This window comes from Neofelis nebulosa, chromosome 4 (genome assembly GCF_028018385.1).
Source record: "Neofelis nebulosa isolate mNeoNeb1 chromosome 4, mNeoNeb1.pri, whole genome shotgun sequence".
Classification (NCBI taxonomy): Eukaryota; Metazoa; Chordata; class Mammalia; order Carnivora; family Felidae; genus Neofelis; species Neofelis nebulosa.
In genome coordinates, this window is record NC_080785.1 from 138,741,420 (window position 1) to 138,762,275 (window position 20,856).

Genomic DNA, 20,856 nt, shown 5'->3' on the forward strand with positions numbered 1-20,856 from the left:
TCTCAGAAAAACAGTCTGTTAAGATGGTCTTGCGTAAAGGATTTCATCATCTTAAAAATTAAGCTAAGGCTGAATCATTTGTAATTTTCTTAAGTATGGAATTTAATGCTCAGTACTTGTTAGGTTCCATCCTTACCATTTATTTTAGTTCAGAAACATGACAGTTCGCATGAATCATACTTTAAACAATGTTAAATTTTTGTAATCTTAAGAATTCTTATCTTTAAATATGAAAGTTTAAAATTAGCTCAGTAGTAGTCATATTAAAAGTGTCATAATACCTTTAACTGGCTTCCTCTAATTTCATCTTGCAAATCATGGGAGAAATTTCTTTGTGGACCTCCTATGCCCTGATCAATGTTTCTGTTTTCCAATATTAGGAAGAATTATGAAGCAAAAACTTGCTTACGTTGACTCAGAATTAAAAATCAGTTTTTCAAAAAAGAATTTTTTTGAAGGACTGTTGGGCAGAATATTCTAAGAAATGTTCTTCTCCCCAGTTGATTAATTCACTAGAGAGATTTATTCAGGATTATGTACCAAAAGATAAGAATTCCCATAAAGATAAGTTCTGTGCAATCAGGGACAGAATCAGAAGCAGCAGCGGGTATATGGGAAACATACATTTTTCAGTTTATACTTCCTCATGGTTCTCTTGGATATCCTCTGGAACTGCTTCGAAGACTGAAGAATTTCATCCCCTAGAAACTCACACTGTTGAAGCTCCGCATGTCTTTGGGCCAATAACTTCATGGATTTATCTGTCACTGTTTCTATGAGGTCATCCACCTATGACAGATACAAAGAAATGTAGCCGAGTGTTGGAAAACCTTGTAGAAACCAAAGGGGCGGTTGTTTTTCCTGAGAGACAAGTTCAGGACTTGGTGGACGTTTTGTAAATCCCAAAGTATTATTCTAATTCAAGTCATGGCAAACAGAGCTTGAAAACATGCATTTACCACCCAGCGGTAAAGACGATCTCATTTCTTCTCAAAAGAAGGCTGTGTGCATGCCTTCATTCTAATTGAATTCACTCAATATTTATTAGGCACACAGCATCATCCGAGCTGCCCTTAGCAATCCTTCAGCCACCCTCAGAATGCCCCCCACTAACATTATTTCTTCATGCTAATCATTAACTCCATCCCACAGCCATGCTGTCTAGTAGGGCTGTGTGTTCAGTTCAACTGGGCCCTCTGTGATGCTTCTGAAAAACACAAAGCAAAAGCCTTTGTCCACTACCTGCATTTGAAGCTTTCCCACTGTCAAATCTGATTTTCGGAGGATGTTTTCCACGCTATGTTTCTTTTTTTTGAGTGCTGGAAAGTGGGATCTCTTTTTTGATGAGTACGGAACCTATCATAAAAATGCAAAAAAAACCACTTCAGCTTAAGAAGTACAAACATTATTTCTGTGACAGTGCTTAACTAAGAATTCTCACCCTTGGGACATTCTCTTATAAACTGAACATTTGCCACATAACAACATTGGGTTGGAGACAGTATTCATATTATTCTCCACGCCCCATGTATCTCCTTTGTGCCCAGAGCTCTCTTTGAAGAGATCTATAGGGTGCAGAGAAATGAGATTGTCTGGTTCTGAAAGAATATACAGTGTCGGGAAAAGCAGGTCGTTCGTAAGGGGAAGAAGAAATCATTGCCTCTGCAGCTGCTGAGCACAGTGAGAGTGGGGGGTGCTGAGGACCAGTGCCCCAGAAAGCTCATTAGCACTGGATCCAGTTGTTAATTTGGTCTCTTTTCTGCAGGTTTCCTTATTTTCGTGGCAGACATGTCTCCAAACATAAAAAGAAAGCTCTGGGTTCTTTTCACCCCATGCCTGATATTTTCTTATCGTCCCTGGCTTGCTGGTTCTAAGTACCTGCCCTAATAGTGTTGCTATTGGAAATCATTCCTAGGTCATGGCTCCTGGCTAAAAGGCTCCTTTTGGTCTTACTGGGTTCACTCTTCCTTCCCCTTGTGCTTAGTAACTAGTATTTGGAATTATTGTTAGACCTACACACAGTGGGAGGAGGAATCACATCTGGGACCTACCCTGTGTCTGAGTTTACAGACGAGTCTGCTGACCCACCACTCTGCCCAGCCAACTTGCCCAGGCTCGCATGTCACTTGCCGGACCCTCCCCAGTCCACCTATATAGTTGGACTCCTCTTTTCTCTCTCCCATAAAACCCAGTACTTTTTCCTACTGAACACTCAGCACACGTGGTAATTGCTAAGTTATATCTGTGTTTGTTGAATACCACTATTCTAATGTCAAATGCCTAGATGGTCCAGGCAGGTTGTGTAAAACAGAACCAGTTGCAGCTGGTGGTAAACTGGAGAGAATGTGCCTCCTGCCAAGGGGCCAGCCTCTACACCTCTCCTGCTGTCAATCATGAGAAATTGTGGGCCTAATGCTCCCAAATCCCATTTTTCAAGAGAAGGCTTAAAATCCTGATTTTTTTTGGAAATAGTCTCATTTTTCAGTGTGACCAATTAATTCACATACATTGTTGAGATCATTCTGAGAACTAAACAGAACTCTTCACAGCCAGTTGACAACCTTCAATTTAATGTCTTTTGCTGACCAGCCATTCTTGCTATAACCAAATATATCCATTTTTTTCTTTCATGGTCAGTGATACTTGTTCCTAAGAAGTCTTTCTCTATACTGAAATAATTTTTATTGTCCTCCAGAGGTTTTAAGGTTTTACCTTTTCCACACAGATCTAGAACCCAACAGGAATTAATTTTGTATATGGTTTGAGATAGGGATCAATTTTCTTTTTTCCCCTATGAACATCTACTTGTCCCATTGCCATTCATTCAAAAACTTATCCTTACCTCAGTGCTCTGCAGAGCCATGGTTTAATGTCTATCCCCTCTACTAAACTATAAGGTTCACAAAACAGGACTACGTCTTTTAGTCCCCAAACCTAGAAATTGCCCAGTACATAATAGGAATAAAATGAATGCGAACCTAACACACAAAAGGCAAAACTCAAAACTAATATTGGTGCATTCTGACAATGATACTCTAGAACAGCACTGTTCAATAGAACTTTCTGCAAAAATGGAAATTTTTTTTCTTTATGTGATGCCTAATACAACAGCCATGAACCACATGTCATTAGCAATCAACTTGAAATGTAGCTAGTGCAACTGAGGAAGTGAACTTTTATTTAATTTTAACTAAACAGTTACATATACCTAGTGGCTATCATTTGAGACAGTACAATTAGTATTCAGCATAGTAATTAAGATTAAGGACTCAAGAGCCAGACCTTCCTGGGTTTGAAGCCTGTCTCTACCACTTATCTAAGCAAATTATTTAACCTCCCAGGGCAATCCTTAAAATAAGAATAGTATTGCCATCTACCTTTTTTTTTTTTTAATGTTTATTTATTTATTTATTTATTTTAATTTTTTTTTTTTAACGTTTATCCTTGAGACAGAGAGAGACAGAGCATGAACGGGGGTGGGGCAGAGAGAGAGGGAGACACAGAATCTGAAACAGGCTCCAGGCTCTGAGCCATCAGTCCAGAGCCCGACGCGGGGCTCGAACTCACGGACCGTGAGATCGTGACCTGAGCCGAAGTTGGAGACTCAACCGACTGAGCCACCCAGGCGCCCCTGATGTTTATTTTTGAGAGAGAGGGACAGAGCATGAGCAGGGGAGGGGCAGAGAGACAGGGATACACAGAATCTGAAACAGGCTCCAGGCTCTGAGCTGTCATAGGGCTTGAACTCACAAATTGTGAGATCATGACCTGAGCCAAAATCTGATGCTTCACTGACTGAGCCACCCAGGCGCCCCTGTATTGCTATCTACCTTATAGGATTGTTGTAATTACTATCTGAATTAATATTTATAAAACACTTAGAACTGGAGCAGAGTTAGCTTTAAGTAAATATTTGCTGTATTTATGTATTTTTTAATAATTTTTTAATGTTTATTCATTTTTGAGAGACAGACCATGAGCTAGGAAGGGGCAGAGAGAGAGAGGGAGACACAGAATCTAAAGCAGGCTCAGGCTCTGAGCTGTCAGCACAGAGCCCGACATGGGACTCAAACTCATGAACCACGAGATCATGACCTAAGCCTAAGTCGAACACTTAACTGACTAAGCCACCCAGGTGCCCCATTATTTGTTATATTTAAAATAATTAGGGCACCTGGGTGGCTAAGTTGATTAAGCATCTGACTCTTGGTTTCGGCCCAGGTCATGATCTCACGGTTTGTGAGTTTGAGCCCCACATTGGGCTCTGTGCTGACAACATGGAGCCTGCTTGGGATTCTCTCTCATTCCCTCTCTTCCTATCCCTCCTGCATTCTCTCTCTCTCAAAATACAATCTCCCTCTCAAAATAAATAAATAAACTGAAAAAATAATAGTTCAGGCGATTTAAAAAAAAATAGCCTGGGCAATTTAGGCTGAAGTTTATATATGCACAGATAAGCATAGGCTTTGGTTTGGAAACTCTTGGACTGTCTACTGCCACACTGTCTATACGTGTGACTATCTTTAAATTTCACTTACAGTGAAATACAATTAAAAATTCAACTTTTTAGGGGCGCCTGGGTGGCTCAGTCGGTTGAGCGTCCAACTTTGGCTCAGGTCACGATCTCGCGGTCCGTGAGTTCCAGCCCCGCGTCGGGCTCTGGGCTGATGGCTCAGAGCCTGGAGCCTGCTTCCGATTCTGTGTCTCCCTCTCTCTTTCCCCCTCCCCCGTTCATGCTCTGTCTCTCTCTGTCTCAAAAATAAATAAACGTTAAAAAAAAAATTTTTTTTTTAATTCAACTTTTTAATTGCACTGGCCACATTTCAGGCTCAAAAGTCACATGTGGCTATTGGCTACAATATTGGACAGTGCACACTTGTATCCTCACACAAAGTTCTTTTTTTTTTTTTTTTAACGTTTATTTATTATTGAGAGACAGAGAGACACAGAGTATGAGCAGGGGATGGGTAGAGAGAGGGGGAGACACAGAATCTGAAGCAGGCTCCAGGCTGTGAGCTGCCAGCACAGAGCCTGATGCGGGACTCGAACTCACAAACCGTGAGATCGTGACCTGAGCTGAAGTCGGACACTTAACCAATGAGCCACCCAGGTGCCCCGTCCTCACACAAAGTTCTACCGGGCAGTGGTGAATTCCTCTCCACATACCATGTATGATTGATCTGATGCTAATAATATACTAACTTGATATTTGAATGGTTGACAAATCAGTGGAAAGCTCAGAACTCTACTATTGCCCAGATTATAGTAGAAGCTGGACCATTTGAGTCAGAAGTAGATGAATCAGACCCAGAAAGCCTGCTTCCTGTGCCCTAAATTCTTGGAGAGGAGGACACAGGCAGCAGATTTAAAGGCTTTATTATGAAAACTTAATTGTTATTATGAACACTGACTTATATGAAAGTCTGTAGAGGTGAGTGTGTTTTAACATTGTACCTTCTGCAGTCCTGAAGGAAGGGATGTCACAGACAACCGCTTGGTGGTTCTCCTGGCCCGGAGTAGAGTATTTCCTCGGGTTATCTCCTCTGTCTCAGCTTCTACAACATCAAGTTGTATAGTCGCTTAGAAAGAAGGAGGGGGAAAAGAACTTGTAAGGATCACAATGGTCAACTTTCTTATTAGAAAGCGCTGTGGGGGTGCCTGGGTGGTTCTGTTAATTAAGCAGCAGACTCTTGATTTCGGCTCAGGTCATGATCTCACGGTTCGTGAGTTCCAGCCCCACGTCGGTCTCTGTGCTGACAGTGCAGAGCCTGCATGGGATTCTCTCTCTCCCTTGCTCTGCGCCCCCCCCCCACTCACACTCATGTTCTCTCTCTGCCTCTCAAAATAAACAAACATAAAAAAAGAAAAAAAAGAAAGTATTCTGAAAAGACAGCATTCCATGCTCCCTCGGTAGTTTTTTTTTCCTTAGGTTAAAGACAAAAAATAGGTTTGCTTTTTCATTTCTGTTCTTTTTTAACTTAAAAAAAAAAAGTTTATGCATTTTTGAGTGGAGTTGGGGGCGGGAGACAGAGCGTGAGCAGGGGAGGACAGAGAAAGAGGGAGCCACAGAATCCAAAGCAGGCTCCAGACTCTGAGCTCTTAGCACAGAGCCAAAATGTGGGGCTCAAACCCACAAACCCTGAGATCACAGCCTGAGTGGAAGTTGGACACTTAACTGATTGAGCCACCCAGGCGCCCCTGGGTTTTCTTTTTCTAATCTTACACTTTCTCCTGTACACATCTGCCTTTTCTCGTGGTCATGACCTCAGTGGTCACCAACGCGTTCTGACAAGGTGGTTACGTCTCTGTGTTTGAGACATCGTTTTTGCCCTAGATTACTTTTTCCTCTAATTGTTGTGGAATTAGAAAAAGTACCCCTCTAATGTATGAGACCATCCCTTGAGTACTTGTCATTAATTGAAACAATGTTTAAAGCTATTCACTCCCCAGCCATGTGGCTCAAGGCTCAGTCATCAAATACCATACTCATTTTCCAGGAGCCATGTGAAACCCAGCCTCCTTAATATTTTTCTTTATGTCAGTTCAATTCTTAACACAATACATGCTTTTACAAAGGAATCCTTAAAACACTAGCATAAATAAAAAAGCATCATAAATAGGCATTAAAATTTATATGGTAAAAACAAACCACGTTATTGCCTGCAGAAGGCACTAAGGTTAGGTTATTCTCCTTTTTATTAAAAAAAGAAGGCAGGGCATGAGGCTTTTATTTCATGTAGTCAAAGGGATTGACCAGGGCATTGGGGAAAAGGTGTTTGCAATTCGCTCTGTGTTTCAGTGCCTTCACCCCGTGCTCACACCTACAATCTTGCTTAAGGTCCATTGATAAGAACTTCTCGAGGAGTGGTGGCTCCTAAGTGAATGGGGCTCTGCCCTCCGAGCAGGTGCTCAACCCAGGGACTCCTCCCTCTCCCTGCCCTCCACTCTCCAGCTCTTCCCCAAATCTCACAACTTCAACCTATGAACGCTTCTCCCGTTACCTCCGCATCCCCACTGTTGGCAACCAACCAAGCTACTATCGTTCCTTGCTGGAATGAATGTTCAGAGCCTCTCTATCGTTCTTCCTGGATCTGCTGACCTCCCATCCCCTCCCCACTCTGCAGCCTGCGCTGTCTTTAAAAAATACAAATCAGATTATTTAAATCCCCAGCTTGAAAGTATTTGATGGTTTCTTATCAAAAAGTTAAAAATTCTTAGGAGAAAGTTAAAAATTGTTAATGTGGCTTACAACGTCCTGACCACCTTATTCACAGGCTCTTCCTTGACTGAATTACTTTCTTTTCTTTATTACGCTCAGTGCTCTTTTTAGATGGGGATATGAATATGCTCTCCCCTCTTCCTGGAAAACTCTTCCCACTCTCCTCATCTGACTCTAGTTGTCCCTTCCTCAGGGAGGCCTTCCTAGGGCTCCTCCCCCAAAGTTAGAGCACCCATGATGGGTTTCTGTAGGTGCCCTGTGCTGCTACTTGGCATCAGATGTAATTATCTGCCTAGTGTTGGAACGTCCCTCTATTCTATAACTTCATGAGATCCGGGACCATGTCTGTTCCACCCGCTACTCCTTCCTTAATAGCGTGGCGGACATAAAATAAGTATTTAGTGAATATTTGTTAAAAATGTTGTGAAGGTCAACAGGGAAAAGCCACTGTCTTTGGGCCACAGGTGAGACAGTGTCGTAATGTTAGAGCTATGGCCTGAAAGTCATGTTTTTGGAAGAAATCTTGGTATAGATATTGGTTATTCCAACTAAGACGAAAATAAGCCAATGCACACAGATGGGAAGGAAGAATTGGATCCTCTGTGTCCTGTTAGACTCTTCAACTTCAGCCCCATCAGTATAGAAACATGTTGTCTTTGCTATTTTCAATGAAAATAGGTAAGTCCATCCAGGTAATTGCTAGAGGCTTGGATGCTAGCGTTACTGACTGCTTTTTCCAGAAGAGAGAGTTTAAAAGGGCCATCAGTCACCTGGAAGCCATCATCTTTGGGGGTGTTTGTTTATTTTCTGGAAAAAGTAGTACTCACCAGGTATGCAGCCTTATCACTGTGAGAAATGTGGGATTGTGTGTGGATTCCCTATCTTAGGGCCACACACGTTTCCTGGTGCTCTGCTATAAAGGACATGAAGAAGCTACACAAGATATTTAGGGCAGTGGAGCTGCCCTGTCTGGCACCGTAATGGTGGATATAGGACATCACATGATGGCGTTGTCATATTAAGCCAAGACGTTAATAACAGAGGAAACTGTGTGGGTGGGGTAAGGAGTGAGGGTATATGGGAAGTAAATCTCTGTATCTTCCATTTTTCTAGTAAACCTACAACTGCTCTAAAAAAATAGTGTATTAACTTAGAAAAGCTACAGAGAAGAATGCAAATATTAGTGGTAATGTTCGTTATAACTGATAGGACCCCTCCCCCCCACCAAACAGCATCACTGCATTGCATAAAAGACTTCAAGTTAACAATTCAAATGTTGATTCTTCCATGAGGAATGTGGGAATTAGATACATAAAATAAAATGTTACTTAGGATTTACCAATCATAAATTATATTCATAGAAATCTCCCATACCCTCCACTGTAGGAAATCGCTATTTCAAAGGCTGCATTACTGCTCTTTCCAGAAACAAAAGAAAAATCCTACTTTAGTTTGATTTTCTCATATACGTGTACGTATACATATAGATGTATATATGTGTCTACACACATACAGGCATGTGGGTGCACATTTAAATAAAACAGGGGCTTTAGAAAAAAAGACCACCAGTTGAACTGGGAAGGACCTCAAAGGCAATCTAATGCAGAGCTTTTCAAAATGTATGCACAAGTACATCATCTGGGGCTAGGTATAGAATGCAGATTCTGACTCGGGAGACCCAGGCGGGGCCTGAGATTCTGCATTTCAGACAAGCTCCCAGGAGATGCCACACTTTGGGTAGCAAGCAAAGCCGTCCTAATTTCACAATTCCCCTTGGCCTTGACACTTAACCATGAGTTGCCTTTGATTACCATTCTGTGACAGCTTTCTCATTCTTGGTTTCATGAATAACCTGGCGGATGGAAGGTCCTTGACAATTCTAGGAAGAAGGCTCTGAGGGTTTGAAAGGAAAGTTTCCTTAGGGTTAGCGGAGGCCCCTCTGCTGCCATTTGCTGACTTGCTTCTACTTTTGTAGGACAGCATCCTTCCCAAAACAGTCTTCACTTTCTTCATCCAGTTTTTTTTTGTATTTTGATGGCTTTCATGAAATTCCATGTCGCTATCCCCGGACGTTTCATCTTTGGGCACCAATATGTTTTGTTTTACTAGGTTGGTAGACACAGCTCTATGCCATCTAAAAATTAAAAAAGAATTTGTTTTAAGGAAATTAAAAAGTTAGAAACAAATGACTGAAATCTTCAAAATCTAAATTTGAATTGTGACCTAATCACACAATTCCAAAAAGTAAAACTGAAGACCAAGAATCAAATCCCAGAAAAACCAAGCCAAAGCAACTCCTTGGTGTTTTGTTACCCAACTGTAGTCAAGTGCCTTCTGGCCACTCTCTCGTTTTATCCTCTTAGCTCCCTGAGAGGTAGGTCATATTGTTATCTCTGTTTCACTAATGAGTAAACTGAAACAAAGAGAGGTTAATTTGGCCAAGCATAGAATGCCGATTTTCATCCGGGTCTGTGAGTGTTAGAACACATATTGGCAAATAGGCAACCTTGTCTCGATGGCTTTTGCTGGATTTGGCGGTTCCCAGTCTACAGTGATCAGAGAGGAGAGTCGGCTAGAGTAGTCATTAAGGGACGCAGTCCCCAAAGCCCCATAAATGCTGCAAGTACACAGAGCACTCATTTGGATAGAATAACTCTAAACTCTTGTTTCTAAAATTGCAAATAGTCACACACCATCTTCATCATTTTGGCATATCTCAGTAATACAAATAGATAACGTTCCTTAGCAGCTTTCTATGCACGGAACACTCTTTCAAGTTCTTCCCTGTATTTTATGTAATTTACCCTTTTCCTACTGTCATCTCCTTTTTATAAATGACAGATTAAAGCTTTGAAAGGTTGGGGCGCCTGGGTGGCGCAGTCGGTTAAGCGTCCGACTTCAGCCAGGTCACGATCTCGCGGTCCGTGAGTTCGAGCCCCGCGTCGGGCTCTGGGCTGATGACTCGGAGCCTGGAGCCTGTTTCCGATTCTGTGTCTCCCTCTCCCTCTGCCCCTCCCCCGTTCATGCTCTGTCTCTCTCTGTCCCAAAAATAAATAAAAAACGTTGAGAAAAAATTAAAAAAAAAAAAAAAAAAAAGCTTTGAAAGGTTAAATAAGCCCAGGATCTGATCCCAATGTCTGCGTTACTCACTATTCTAGAGTAAATATCATCTATATCATGATAACCATTCTTTAGCTAATATACTTCCTCAAATAGCTGTTATCTTTAGTGTCATCCAAAACAATAATATCCATAAAATCCCAGGGATTTAAAAAAGTTAAACCTTGGGCACCTGGATGGCTCGGTTGGTTAAAAAAATTAAACCTTTTATTTTGAGATAATTGTCATTTCACAGGCAGTCTTAAGAAGTGATATGGGGAGATTTGCCCAGTTTACTCCAATGGTAACCTCTTGTAAAAGTGTAACTGTCACAACATCGATACCATCAAGATATAGAACATTTCCGTCACCACCAGGATCCTTCATGTGTTATGGCCACGCCCACTTCCCCACTCACCCCCACTCTCCTTAAGCTGTCCTCCATTTGTATAATTTTTGTCCTTTCAAAAATGTTATATAAATGGAATCATACAGCCTATGATCTTTTGGGATTTACTTTTTTTCACTCAGCATAAATCTCCTGGAAATTCATCCAGGTTGGTGGATATATCAATTATTTGTTCCTTTTTGTTTCTGAGTAATATTCCATGATATGGATTACCACTGTCTAATCATTCGCTCATTGAAAAACATTTGGATTGTTTCCAGTGTGGGGCTAATATGAATACACACATAAGCATTTGTATGAATATAAACTTTCATTTCTCTGGATGAAATCCCAGATTTTATATTATGTTATGTTTGCAATATATATGGGACATGTATTTCAAATACGGATTAAAATAAGCTCATAACTAATAAAAGATGTCCTTCATCATATGCTACCTAAAATATCTAGAGTACCACCATACAGCATCCTCCAAGAAAATACCGCTCTAACCTGGACCTAAATCATTCAGCTTCTCTGTAATTACACATGGGAAGTGGTTCAGAAGAGTCCATGCACTGGAGTTAAATGGTCTTGTTCAACCCTGCACCACGCTTCCTAGTTATGTGATCTTGGGCATGTTATCTAACCTCTATAAGCTTAGGTTTTTCTCATTTGAAAATGGGCATACTGTTTTCAGAAATGTGGGAATAAAAAGAAAAATTAATGTACTTGGCACCTAATAAATGATAGCTTTTACTAATATGTGATTCAGATGAGAGGAAAAAATGTAAAAGGCAAGGAGGGACCTCAAGCTAGAAGTCAAATGAAGGGAGGCCATGTTGGGTAGCCAACCTCCCTTTTAGGACTGGAACAGGAGTTCTTCCAGTTACACATGCACTCAAACGCTAGGGGGTGCTATTCACATTCAGTCATCGAGGTGTATAGTTACTGTAACTTTCTAGCAGATGGCAGTAAAGTGTTTGAAAGATGGAATGCCATTTTCTAATTTGCCCAAAGACCATTTATGGGCTAAGAATAATCTTCCATAGAGCCCTGTGAGAATCATTTAACAAAGCCATCAATTTCTACTACCATAAATACACAAACGCGCGCGCGCACACGCACACTCCCAAAATAATGGAAATACAACTTCAGGAGGCTCAAGAACCCCAAAAGCCATCCATGTCATCTCTCAGATTAAAAGCCCAGCTCTAAGGAGTCCAAATCTCTAGAATGTATCTCCCACACCATGCCCTGCACCCTCATTCCCTATTTATTGATTTGTTTATTTTAAAATTTACTTGAGAGAGACAGAGTGTGAGCAGGGAAGGTGCAGAGAGAGAGAGGGACACAAAGAATTCCGTGCTGTCAGCACTGAGCCCAAAGCAGGGCTCGAAATCACACACCATGAGATCATGACCTGAACCAAAATCGAGAGTAGAACACTTAACCAACTGATCCACACAGGCTCCCCCCAATCTATTTATAACATAACTAACAAAGGTGAGTTTATTCCAGGGCCTTGGAATAGAACTGTTAATTTGTCTTGAAAAGAACCCTTCCCTTCTTAAATTTTCAAGTATCTTGATTGGTAATGAACTTATTTTGTTGTACTGCTTCCCCTTTTAACCTCATTTTCTTATTGAAAGTGGTAATCTCTGCAATATTTCATTTTGTCCAAGGAAGTTCAGAAGGTTGGTGTTTGATGATTCAGGCCTCATAAAAACACCTCATTTCTACATGTCTGAGCTATTGCTCATGAATCTGGTAAGAAAGAAGCCAAAAGAAATTGGAAAATAAATCATCTCATTGATTTTCCAAATTAAAATGTGTTATGTTTGGAGTATTTCATGCCTGTGTCTATGGTTTTTCCATTGGCAGGAAATACCAGATATAAGACAGTTTTAACATTAGATTAAAGAACGTGCACAGCGTGAAGTACAATTAGTACGTATTTCAGTACCTATTGCTGGGCAAGGGAACAGAAAGCATTCATCATGGCCTCTTCCCAAAGAATGTAGTACTGAATTCTCAAAATCATAGTATTTACAGAGGACATGTGATGTCTAAAATTTTGAGACTGAAATAACAACTTAGTGCTTATTTTAGCGTCCTATGTCGCATTAAAACCCAAATTCAGGTGGAAAGGAAAGGTTTTCCTCATCACGATTACACTTTCCTATTAAATGAGGCTTCCCTTGTGGCACTAGGCTTCCCGACCAATGTATAAATGCCGCGCCTCCCCCCAACCTCCGATCCATTCAGAGACTTCATTTCTAAAAGCAAAGCTGAAACAGAGATGCCACCCTTTCTCACCATCCCAGTGAACATCGTTTAATGCAAAATCCAAAGAATCTCCCTTAACAGAAAAGGAGATGACTCCTGTTTACCTACCTTTCCATCCCCTTCCTTTTGAAGGGGCCATTTTTCTTTCTGGGTTGCTGGAGTCTTCGGTACTGGCCAGCTCTTCCACAGGCACCCTTAGACTCTGGAAGATACAGTTGAGGGGCGTCCATTGCTGTCAACTCCACCTGCCGTAGCTGTTGTGGATTTCTTCAGGTCTTCAGCTCACAACAGCAAAGCAAAATAGCCAGTGCCAGAGGCGCTTTTAACTTCTGGGCTGTTGGGGGCGGGGGCGGGAAGTATGTAGGAAAGTTTTGGAATCTTGTTCTTATTCCCTTCTAGGTGTGAGAGACATCATTGGTGGGACTGGCCGTGTTACCACTTCTCAGAGGTTGGGAATGATGCATTTGACAGAGCGGTGGGAAATTCCGGTTGGCTTTGTGGAACACTGATGCTTGGGCAAGGCAAATGCAGAAAAGGTGGCCTGATTGCCTAACCACTGCCATTTGGGTTGGTAATAAAATAATCACGCACCAATGGGTTATGGCATTCAGATGTGCATGTTTGAGTCCCAAAAAGAAAAGACCCTGTAGGGATATCAATGATCCCAGCTTTCGTCAGGTTTCTCAACTAGAGCTGATGAATACTCTCTCGGCCCTGGGAGACACACGGTAAAAAGGCCAGTTGTTATCTGGCCATCTCATAGTACACCCCAAGGTTATTTTATTATATCATAGAATTTTGTAGCCATCTCTCAAAGCACAGGGCTGAAAAGGTTGAGTGCCTGGTCCATCCCTTTCCTTTCTAAGATTTCCCCCTTTATTTCCCGGGGAAGAGCAAATTCTGCCTGCAAATTTTTCTTACCACAAGGTGGCAGCAGACACTAGGATTTATTCCCATCGCACTCCCTAGCGTTTTTGAGTTTTTCAGTAGGAAATAACTATGCTAAGAAAGAAAATTCTAGAAAACTATGAGAGAGAGAGAGAGAGAGAGAGAGAGAGAGAGAGTTACATGGATTACCCTGTTTTTTGCATTTGTACTCATCAGTAATCTGAAGCATACTTCTCGAACTTTCACGTGCGCATGAGTTACCTGGGGATTTTATTAAAATACACATTTTGATTCAGGAGGTCTGGGTGAAATCCATGAATTTGCATTTCGAATAAACTGCCAGGTGATACTGATGATGCTGGTCCACAAACCACACCTGGAGTAGTGAGGGTCTTGTATGTTCCAGGGCTGTGAGAAAGAGCTTAAAGAGGGTCAGGAACGAAGGGTATTACATTGAGGGATTAAGAGGTTTCTTGGTCCAGTGCCACTGTCAGTTCACCTACCCTATCTGCTTGTTTTCGCATCTGTAAACCAGGGCTACAAATAGCACCCAAGCCCTGGGAGAGTGGGTGGTCCTTTGGGAAACAATGAAATGCAGCGCACTGGATGTGCTTTAGCCAAAATGGCTTGGGGTTCTCCCTGGTCTGTTTTTCCTCAGTTGTTGGAATTCCCAGAGTGCGATAAATGATGAGAGCTTGAATGAAGGAATAAGTGAACGAGCATTCTCTTTAACCACGAGCCAATCATTTCCAATCGATCACTGGAATAGTGGTCTTAATTCTGTTGGGTTTTGTCAAATATCTAGATGAATGAGATCAATTCTACGTTAGGAAGAGAGCTGGTTTTTATTTGTGTATGTGTCTTGTGTTCGCACATGTTGGTGAGTGCGCAAGCCTGTGTGGGTGTATATGCACGCACGGGTGTGTGTATGTGACAGGCAGCACCGTTTGCTGCTTTGGCTTTTGTGACAAATTGCATGGATTCTCCGGGGTGTCCTGGAACAGGTGGAGAAGCTAGAGGTAGAACAGAGAAGAGTGAAGAGAACAGCTCGGGCACAGACACCAATTTGAGCCGATTCTGTTTTTAAACTCTAGCTCTGCCGTTAACAGGATATGGGTCCTTGGGCAGTGATAAAACCTCCCTGGACCCCCATTTTCTCATCCGTAAAACAGGAATAGTAACCGCTACCTTCCAGGAATGCTTTATTCAATCAGCTGTCAATTACTCGAATGCCTAGTGCATGCTGGTGCGATTCTAGATGCCTAAGATACTGGGATGACAACACACAGAATCTCGGAACTAACATAACTTAAAATGATGTGGGTGAGGCTGGCAACAAATGAGGAACCAAAGAAATTAACATCAGCTAGTTAGAAGCAATGCTACAAAGAAAATAGAGAAGGGCGGTAGGATAGTGAGGCTCAACCTCACATGAGGAGCCGGGGAAGGCAGTTCTGCCTGCTGAATCGCGGAGCCTTAGACCTGAACATGGGAAAAGGTACAGTCATGTGAAGATCTGACTGTCCCAGGTACATGAATCAGTAGGCGCCAAAGCCCCGGGGGGAAGAAGTCTGATGTCTTTGAAAATGTACAAGGTAGAGTGGCTGCAGCAAAGATAGGCAGGGCCAAAGCTGCTGGTTCCTACAGAACAAAGTAAACATTGTGGTCTTGATCTTCAGAGCAATGGAGAGGTTGTTAAGTGTTTTCAAAAAATCATTTAAACAAACATTTAATTGTGGGAAAATATGCATGATATAAAATCCACCATCCTAACTGGATTTCAGTGTACATTTCAGTGGCACGACGTATGTTCACGTTATTGCGCAACCATGGGCACCTGTCTCCTGAACTGTTTTCATCTCGCGACACTGAAGCGCTGAACCTTTTAAACAATAACTCCCCATTCCTCCCTCCCCACCTCTCCCTGACCTGCCCCCAGCCTCTGGAAACCGTCATTCTGTTTTCATGTCTCTATGACTTTGATAAAGTTTTTTCTTTTCTTTTTTTTTTTTTTTTTGAGAGAGAGAGAGTGCAAGTGAGCAAGGGGCAGAGAGAGAGGGGATGGGAGAATCTCATGAGGTGGGGAGGGAGAGAGAGAAAGAGAGAAAGGAAAGGAGAGAAAGAGAGAGAAGCAGCACTCACCTGGGGCTCGTCTTTTAACCGACGCTCGAGCTCACCTGACACCGAGCTCGAGCTCACTCACAGCGCTTGCTCAAGCTCACCTGATGTGGACTCGAACTCACGAACTCCGAGATCATGACCGGAGCCGAAGCCAAATGCTTAACAACTGAGCCCCGCAGGCGCCCCGATAAGGGTTTTTAAGGAGCTAGTCAATGCACATTTATTCTGTGCAATTCACGATTCTCTGCCCAGGAATTACATCCTAGTGGAGGAGACAGACACCAAACACGTTAGCACATAGATCAAGCATTGCAGGCTCTGAAAAAGAATGCTGTGAAAAATCCAGGAAAAGATGGCAGAAAGCAAGCGGAAGTGGGTGTTTCTGCCACAGCGATCAAGAAGACATCTTACTGAAGTGACTTGGAGGTGAGACATTTCACATGGAGAAGGAGGCAGTATAGGGCAAAATCTGAGAGGAAAAGTATTCCACAGATGGAAAACTCCAGAGCAAAGGTTCTCCGATGGGTGGGGGCCAGGCCATGTTTGAGGGCAGAAAGGAGACCAATGTGGTGGCAACAGAGGTGACAAGGGAAGGGCAACATTATACTGGAGTTTTAAAGAGATTGCTGTGTGCAGCTTGGGAAATGCGTTGAAGAGGACAAAGGATGGTTGACAAAAGGTCATTAGGCAGGCAGTTGGGCCAGGCTGGAGATGATGGTGGCTAGGAGCAGACTGAGATAAGAGTGTGTAGATTCAGGAAATAACTAAGGCTGAAATGAACGGAGTCTGGGGAGGGGTGAGGAGACAGCGAGACACCTGCAGGCATCCTGTTGCCGCAGTTCAAGTGTGAGACTGCAGTGGTTTAATGACGTAGAGATTACTGGAGACAGAAAGAGACCCTGGTAAATCGTCTTTTCTTTTCAACCATCCTGCACAGGGTGTGGCTGGGAGTCACATCCATATGGTCGTTCCCTGGACGCTTGTAAATGTTCCTCTGAAAAACCAAAAAGAGCAGGGCAAAATCTGGTCAAAACACCATCTTTATTGTTCTCAACGTTATCCTTCTCTTGAACGCGGCTGAGATTGCATAATCCTATTTAGGTAACCATAACAACAGCTGACTCCTGGTGAGATAGCAGAGATTGCCACCAAGTCAGAGATTGCCAACATGAATGAATGCCTGCAGGCGCCAGGCAGGTAGATGTGAGAAGCTGTGGGAAACAGTAGGAAGGGGTGGGGGGTGTGGCAAACTGGAGTGCTAGGCTGGTCAAACGTTACTCAGCTTCCAATTTCTAAGAATCCTCATGCATTTAAAAAGATGATCTGCAGGGGAGCCTGGGCGGCTCAGTCAGATGAGCATCCGACTTCAGCTCAGGTCATGATCTCGAGGTTTGTGGGTTCGAGCCCCGCGTCGGGCTCTGTGCTGACCGCTAGCTCGGAGCATGGAGCCTGTCTTTGGATTCTGTGTCTCCCTGTCTCTTTCTCTCTCCCAAAACTAAATAAAACATTAAAAAAACTTAATAAAAAAATAAAAATATGACCTGCAGGTCATATTTAACCTGTGGGTCGCCTATTTACTGCTCCCAGAGATTTTTTTTTACGTCACCTTTCCATTCAGTCAGCCGGGTCTTCCCCATCAGTGATCCTAAAGCTGATTTCCACCCCAAATTGTAACTTAAATGCAGAGAGAGACAGAGGGAGACAAAAAATCTGAAGCAGGCTCCAGGCTCCAAGCCATCAGCCCAGAGCCCTATGAGTGGGAGATCATGATCTGAACCGAAGTCAGATCGTTAACCGACTGAGCCACCCAGGGGCCCCCAAGAAATCAAACTTAAGCATTTAAAAATCAGTTACCCACATTTTGAATGCATAATACCAAGACATTGGCTTAAGTGACGTTTTTTCCCTCACTATTGCATGAATGGATGTTGATGAGTTTAACCATTTGTTTTTAGAATCAGTCACTTTGAGAATTGGGTGAAAGTCGAACTGTAGTCATTGCCCAAAAAATGCCATGTGAAATGTGCTTGATATTCTAAGAATAAATGATGCGTATCTTAAAACTGAAAAAAAACCTCTCTGAGGTCATTTCCAATTTCTTAGGCATGATTAAATTTGATATGTCCAATGAAAACAAATAATAATATTTGCAAAAACAGCAACAAACTTCTATAGCTGTGCTGCCCAACATGGTACCCACCATGCACTTATGATTATTACCCACTTGTATATGGCTAGTCTGAATGGAGATGTGCTATTAGTCTAAAACACATAGGATTTTGAAGATTTCATATGTGTAAGATAATATAAAATATCTTATTAACATTTTAAAATATTGATTACATGTGGGAATAATACTTTGAATGCATTGAGTTCAGTAAAATATTACATGGAAATTAATTTCACCTTTTTATTTTTTTACTTAAAAAAAATGTATTTAAGTAATCTCTACACCCAACATGGGGCTTAAACTCACACCCTGAGATCAAGAGTCACAAGCTCCTCTGACTGAGCCAGCCAAGTGTCCCATTTCACCTTCTTTTCAAATTTTTTTTCTTTACAATTATTTATTTTTTGAGAGACAGAGCACAAGTGGGGGAGGGGCAGAGAGAGAAAGAGACACAGAATCCGAATAGGCTCCAGGCTCCGAGCTGTCAGCACAGAGCCTGACACCAGGCTCGAACTCACAAACCGTGAGATTATGTATGACCTGAGCAAAAGTCGGACGCTTAACCGACTGAGCCACGCAGGCGCCCCTCACCTTCTTTTTAAAAAAGAAGGGTGCTTGTCTGGCTCAGTCAGTGGAGTGTGTGACTCTTGATCTCCGGGTTGTGAGTTTGAGCCCCATGTTGGGTGTAGAGATTACTTAAAAATAAAAAAGTCTTTAAGAAAAATGCAGTTACTAGAAAATGTAAAATTACATATGGACAGAGCTATTCTGTAGTTCCAGAAATTCTGTTAATAGCATTTTTCTTAAGGTGTGGAATGCCTGAATCCATTGCTGCTGTTTTGTATATACATCGGTCTTTTAGAGATTAAAATAACCGGTGAATTGGTCACATCCACTCAAGCAGGTGGGACATATAGCAAAATAGGATATAATGAAGTTTAATAAAGATGTCATTTCAGTTTAATTTGTTCTATTTTGACTTATTGGCGTTTGGGTGAAGATTTTTATCTTAAGCCTAGGATCACAAGCTAGAGATTGTCAGTTGCATTTGGTCTATAAGACGTTTTGAGTATCACATTGCACGTAAAAGTCTCCATTTTAGGATCCTCACAAAAAATGTAAACATCTGACAACTCAGTCCACATTCCCACACGGGCTAAGTGGTGGCTTTTGCCGTTTAGGTGGGGACAAGTTTGCCTTTCCACCAAAGTCTCCACTAATCCTGGATGTCCTCTACCCAGTGGTTGGCCATTCTTTCACAAACTCCATTAAAGAAGTTCAACCAGTTTTTTTCAAGGTGTGCAAGTGGCTCAGTCAGTTAAGCATCCAACTCTTGATCTCAGTTCAGCTCTTGATCTCAGGGTCAGGAGTTCAAGTCCCAAGTAGGACTTTAAAAAAATAAAGGAAGGAAGAAGTTCAACCAGTTTTCAAATATCCTCTTGTCCTTGGGTAAAAATATGTAGCCCCTCAGTCTCCATCACTTGACGAAATCATGTGCCAGCATTTCAACATGGCTTTAAGTCTTTTTTTCACAATCTCTCCTTATGATTCACCATGGGACGTCCATCGTTTTTATCCTTTCTATTTTGACGTATGGATTTAATTGCAGGAAGTGGAGAGTTTATTATGGACCTATTCTGATAGGAAATGCATAATAAAATGCCAACTCTACTTGTTTAAATAACAACATGGTGGGTGGGTTACTATGCTCTGAACATTGTTGTCTTCTCTTCTAGAGATTATTATATGGTCAAGGTATTGAGCTGTCTTTCAGAATATACCTTTAGCGAAAAACTAAATAGTCTTAAGTTTCTCAGTGTATAAAAATATATTAAAGAAAGTTTAAGAGACATTCATGCTTTAATGTGGTAGCAGTGAGGCACTATCAAAAGCCAAGAAGTCCTTGTTGACATGATTCAAGCTGTAGAGCTCAATAGAAACTCTGAACTAATGAAATGACATGTACTTGTTTGCAAGTTTTCAAGTGCATACGGTGTCACAAAAGAATAAAGTCTTGATTAGGTCGATAGGACCTAATTAGGTCAATAAAGTCTTGATTAGGTCAATAGGACTTAATCAACCTCCTCCAACTAGCCAGCAAGAATCGTTTCATTCATTCATTTATTCACTTATTCATTCCACAAATATTTATTACATGCCCACTGTGGTCAGACACCGTTCTTGTTACTGGGGATACAGCGGGGAGCAAACAGATAAAAATCCCCAACTTCATGAGGCGTGTATTTGAGGTAGGAGGGAGGACGCAGAAAATAAATAAATAACATGTGACATTTCAAGGGCTCAGAAATGCCTGCAGGGGTGGCGTATGTTGCTCTTTTTTGTAAGCGTGGCCTGAGAAGACCTCTCTCATATAGGGACCTCATAACAGAATGGTAAGAAAATGAGCAAAATACAGTTTGGACAGAATATAGTAAGGACAAAGGCCCTGAGGCAGGACCTGCTTGCTATGTTTAAAGATCAAAACGACTTCCATGGCTGACAGAGGGAGCGAGCACAAGAGTGGTAGAATATGAGCCGGTTAGATAATAGGGGACTTAACCTATCATGTGGGGCCTGAAGGCCAGAGTATGGATGTGGCTTTCACTCTGTGTGATATGAAGAGCTATTCACAGATTTTGAGAAAAGCAGTGACGTCGCTTGATTTGTTTGAGCACATTGTCA

The 20,856-nt window shown here is 41.9% G+C and overlaps 1 protein-coding gene across 1 annotated transcript; it reads right to left on the bottom strand.

Annotated features, from left to right (window-relative positions):
• Nucleotides 1–77: 77 nt before the first annotated feature.
• On the bottom strand, nucleotides 78–13,225 carry C4H3orf49 (chromosome 4 C3orf49 homolog). The gene is made up of 6 exons (XM_058723573.1): nucleotides 13,104–13,225; nucleotides 9,726–9,836; nucleotides 9,031–9,353; nucleotides 5,455–5,579; nucleotides 1,243–1,356; nucleotides 78–789 (listed from the first exon to the last, which is right to left on the bottom strand). Exons 1-6 carry the CDS (start codon nucleotides 13,223–13,225, stop codon nucleotides 592–594), a joined length of 993 nt encoding a protein of 330 aa, XP_058579556.1. The 3' UTR covers nucleotides 78–591.
• Nucleotides 13,226–20,856: the final 7,631 nt, after the last annotated feature.